At 34.9% G+C, this 5,352-nt stretch overlaps 1 protein-coding gene across 1 annotated transcript; it reads left to right on the top strand.

Annotated features, from left to right (window-relative positions):
- Positions 1-5,352, top strand: LOC106881139 (mediator of RNA polymerase II transcription subunit 31). The gene is made up of 4 exons (XM_014931414.2): positions 1-127; positions 2,048-2,128; positions 3,390-3,486; positions 4,917-5,352. The coding sequence occupies exons 1-4, from the start codon at positions 67-69 to the stop codon at positions 5,311-5,313; spliced, it is 636 nt and encodes a 211-aa protein (XP_014786900.1). The 5' UTR covers positions 1-66; the 3' UTR covers positions 5,314-5,352.

Genomic DNA, 5,352 nt, shown 5'->3' with positions numbered 1-5,352 from the left:
TCAATTATATCCAATAAACATCACAACATCGTTACTGCGGTTCCATAAATTGACGGAAGTAAAATTATGTTTGACGGCATTTTTCCAAGCATGGCTTCTTCTCGAGTCCCTGTTCATCCCAGCCAAGGTAAAGAATATCATTTTTATCTTTCTTTCTCTCTATATATATCCACATACACACAATATTTTATTAGTTGAGAAAACTACAGAAGTAACTAAAATGTTTGAGCCAAGATATTTATATATACACATAAACCAAAATCTATTTCAGCAACGTAAAATCCCGTTTCAAATTTTTGTTTGTTTTCCTTTTGTCACGGCGAGAACCTTCTTCAACATGTTTTCATATTGGAAAAGGAGTTTTATTAAAAGAGATCCAAGAACTGTTTGTATTATTTTGTTATTTGGAGAGAAAAAGTGAAAGTAACAGACTAAAAACATCCCGAAGTCTATAATACGAAATCTTCCCATGCTTTTCATAATGTTCATAAACAGTATGTCTGTTTGTATCACTTTAAATCATTTGTTTTATTTTGACAGTTATTTTACTGAATAATTTTTCATTTAAGTTGGACTGCCAGTTTATTTATTCGCTGCAAATTAAAACGAACGATGACCTATTCGTAAACAACCAGAACCATCATACTGATATATTATTTGTTAAAAATAATAATAATAACCAAATGCGAGGTTTCGTTTTGTGATGCAGAAAATGAAACCACTGAAGTCGGCAGAGATTGGCATAAGAAAAAATAAACGAAAGTAAAGTAATGCTCGGTAGTACTCGATTCAACTCGGCAATAGAATGCAACTAGAAGAATGTTTTTGCTTTTCTTTTCTTTGGAACTGAAAATTTTGTGTCAAAGAAATCGCTGACCCTGTAACACAGCAAGCACCTGTGAGAATGTGCAGGGTATCATTAACATTGATGAAGTGATTGAAAGGAATCTTGTCGAAATGGATGGAGGTTTTAATGCGATGAACTTTGATAGTACAATTTACTTTCTCACATCATTGGGATTAATTCATAATACAACGATATGCTGTATTGAATTAATGCATTTTGTGAAAATAAGCCACACATTACCTTGTATTGCTCATAATGTTGTGGTGGACACAGTTAAATGCCGATGACAGCATTATCCTGTCTAGTTCTTTCATTTTATTTTATAAAAGAATAAATTATACTAAAATAAGTAAAAAAGAACTTTACAAAAAATTGGATTTTGCAATAGGAGTTTGTTATATCGGATTTGTATCACTGGATGCCCTTTGAAATGCCAACCACTTTACAGTGTGAACTGGATGCTTTTTATGTGGCACTAGCACTGGCAGGGTCACCAAGTCAGTTGCAAGACAAAGATCCTTTGAGAGGGGATGGGGGAATGGGAGGAGGTGATCTTAGGCCAGATGAGGAAAGGAGACATAAACAGATGCCTTGCTGTAGAGGAGATACATGGTTACCTGGTGAGAGAGAGAGAGAGGTCAAGATTGAGGCCAGGGAACAGGTGGGATCCTTCTGATTTGGCAGACACCATTTGTTTTCTAACGAAACACTTTCAAACTTGGGACACTGGTAGAATGTGTCATATAAAACATCTTTTACTCTTAGTGTTGTTGAGAAAAGTTTATATTTTTAAAGTTATTTTGTGTTAAAATCAGACTGGAATCTGTTGCAGCCAGCCCTGGTCAGACCGTCAAACCCATGCCAGCATGGACAACAGATGCTAAATGATGATGATGATAATATATATATATATAAATAACTAAGGTTATTTCATAAGTGGCTGTATTCTGGCCCCAAAACGTATGAGCTTGCATTTATTTTAAGCCATAATGTAAATAGGTAGTCTATTAAACTGTTGGGTTATAAAATGTGGTATCAGACATGTGAAATATTTGGAAAGCTAATCTGAAAGATAGATTCTGAAGGATGTGAAACCTGATTTGCTATTTTAAAATGTGGGTCCTTTACTGTCTTCCTACTTAGTTGTGTTTGCCATTAAAAAATAAAGTTTAACTTTTTTTATTTCTTTTTTACATCCAGAGACTGATGAGCAACAAAAACTTCGTTTCCAAGTGGAGATGGAATTTGTCCAGTGTCTTGCAAATCCCAATTACTTAAATTGTAAGTTTATTTACTTTTAATTTCTGTTTTTATATCGCATTTGATATCAATGAAAGCCTTCTTGTGCCTATTATCTTGCTTGGAAAAAGATGAGGGTTGGTGTCAGGAAGGGCATCCCTCTAGAAAATCTGCCTCAATAAAACCAACCTATGCAAGTATGGAAAAGTGAATGTTAAAATGAGATAAATTTCTTATCTAATGGTATTGTTAGTACAACAGCTAGTAAAGCATGAAGTTCATTTAATTTATTCATTTCATTCCTACTTCTTTGTTTAATGTAAATGTGTTGATTATATCAGTCCATGCTAGTCATACTATCTGTATGTTTCCTGCTTGCATAAATTAGAAATATGAATCTAATGATTTTGCCAGATTTAACCTTGGTGACATTTTAGATGAGCAATCTACCTTTTGAATGCATCAAGTTGGCAAATTGGTGGCAGTCATTAGAGCAACGGAAAAAAAATGCTTTGTGGTATTTGTTCTGACTGTACTCTGAGTTCCAACCCTGCTATGGTCAACTTTGCTTTTCACTTTTTTCATGGTTAATTAAAAAAAAAAGAGCCCATCTATTTGAAGACCTCTAAAAATGTTGAACCTGATGTCTTGTGGTATTTCTTCTGGCTCTTTGTGTTCTAAGTTCAAATCCCACTATGGTCTACTTGGTAGATTTAGTCTGTTATCTGGTTTAATATTGCAAGGTGTAAAGTTCATGTTTGGAGTTTCAGTGAGACTACAAGTTCACCTGTGGTCCCCAGTCACATGCGTACACACTCTGGGATCATGTGATCCGTAGCAGCTCATCTTGCTATTGGCAGTTGTAGAGGATTTGCTGACTGAGTTTATTATTGGAACAGACGTGTACTGAGTCCACTTTGATAGGCCAAGTCCCTAGTTTGACGATACCTTCCTCCCTGTCACTGTCCAGTCACAAAGGCCCAGTAAAGAGTCATAAGTACTATCTTCCAACTTGACTTGAAAAAAAAATTTTTTTTTAATATTATTTTGTCTGAATTTGTAAAGGCACATCACTCATCTAACCTTGCCCAGACTTGTGCCTCTGAGGGTAACTTTTTAGGTGCAATCCCATGCTCATTCTTGACCGAAGGGGTTCTTTACGTTTTTGTCTGAAATTTATTTCATGTTAGCGTAGAAAATAAAGAATTTATCTTGATGTTTTGAATAATTTTTTTTCGCCTTTGATCTAAATTATTAATATACAATGATATATAATTAATCAAACGATGTGATATTTTTGCAGTCCTTGCCCAAAGAAACTATTTCAAAGATCCATCATTTGTGAACTATTTAAAATACCTTCAGTATTGGAAAGAAGCAAAGTATGCAAAATACCTCAAGTGAGTCAGTCTTTTTAAACTTCACTGTTAATAAAGATTTGTTGATGCTATAATTTTTAGGGTTGTTATTTTACTGTTTGAAATTAGCTACTCCTGATAAACAATTATCTCGACTACATACTGTAAATATTTGTGCTGATAGGATTGGCTTAGAGAGTATGCAATGGAAGTTATTCATTGGGTTGCTGATATTCTGTTGGTGTGTTTATTACTGAAGAAAATCCTGCTTAGATAAGATTTCTATTTGCAAGGCTGTGTTTAACTCTTCATTACTATATTTCTAACCAAAATACATCCCTTGTGTGTTTCAATTAAGTTCTAGAATAATTGTGAATTTAGTCTGGTTTCATAAACCGACTCTTTTTTTTTTTTTATTAATCAACATAACGTGATTTTTGGAACATAGTTTAACAAAAGGTTCTTAACCGAATCTATTTTGTAATTTTTGTCTTAAAGTGAATCTAATTACAGGTAAATTTAGTAAAATATAAAATTATTTAAATTTTGCTTAACCTTTTAGCATTCAGATTTCTTTATCAATGAAATGCTTATTTATTCACAATGTTTTGAATTAATCATGCATTATCTTGTAGCTTCAAGATTTTGATGATATGAGTGATTGTTTTTAGAATGACATTGTAGGGTAGGTGTGAGAGGTTGGATCTTGGTCAGTTTTAACATAAAACAGGCAGAATATTTGTGCTGGATAGGGCTGGATTAAACATCAACATAGAAAATGTGTTTGAGAACGAAATTTTTAGCAGCATTTCTTCTGTCTTTTTATGTTCTGAGTTTGAATGCCACCAAGGTTGACTTTGCAATTCATCCTTTCAGAGTTGATAAAATAAGTACCTGTCATGTACTGGGGTTGATGTAATCAGCTTCCTCCTCCCTTCAGAATTTCTGGTTTTGTGCCAAAATTAGAAAGAGATCTTTATCCAACCTTCTTGACTGGCCGATATCAAACAGATCTCTTCTCTAATTGAACGCCTTAGTAAACTTGTATAATGGGGTGCTGAAAAGTTCCTGGCTTTGAGGGTACCACAAAAGGCCTGGTTGGAGGCTCAACCTTCTGAGTTCTACAGGGCTCAGAAAAACTGAAGGACCACTGCAATAGGTGTGTGAATCTGAGATGGGATTATATTCAATAAAATCATAATTAACTGATCCTCTTGCATTTTCTTTCATCCAAAGCTGAGAACTTTCCAGTATAGCCCCTCATACGTATTTCCAGTTACCTTTCTCTTTTCTGTGATTGCTTCTTTGTAACTTTTCTTGACAAGTTCATCTAAAGCAAGTCAAATAAGTTTGGAAAATTGGTTGTAGTTTTAATATCATTAATCTTGTAATTAGTTTTTTTTTATTTATTTTTTTTTTTTTTATTAAATTAATTTTCCTGTTTGTTTAATTTTGTCATTGTTATACCCCAGGTATCCACAGTGTCTGCACTTCCTGGAGCTGTTGCAGTATGAACATTTTCGTAAAGAACTGGTGAACTTGCAGTGTGCAAAGTTTATCGACGACCAACAACTGCTGCACTGGCAGCACTACCAGCGCAAAAGAATGGCACTGCTGCAGGCGCAGTCTGAATTGGCAACATCTCAGCAGCAACAACAACAGCAACAACAGCAGCTTCAGCAGACAGGTGCAACTGGTGGTGGCCCTGGTGGGGTGGGAATTCAGTCTGTACAAGGAGGTGGTGTAGGTGCTGGTGTCACCACTGGCTCCCAACCACAGCAGATGGGTGGTGCTGCAGCAGTTTCATGCCAGCCAACCCTCACCACACAGACTGGTTCATTACAACAAATCACTCAGAAAGACAAATGAATTGAATCATTAAAAATATTTTTTTTTCCTTCGCCTTCA

Source organism: Octopus bimaculoides, chromosome 6 (genome assembly GCF_001194135.2).
Source record: "Octopus bimaculoides isolate UCB-OBI-ISO-001 chromosome 6, ASM119413v2, whole genome shotgun sequence".
Classification (NCBI taxonomy): Eukaryota; Metazoa; Mollusca; class Cephalopoda; order Octopoda; family Octopodidae; genus Octopus; species Octopus bimaculoides.
Note: the sequence above shows the minus strand (reverse complement) of the source record. Positions and strands in the feature narration are given on the sequence as shown.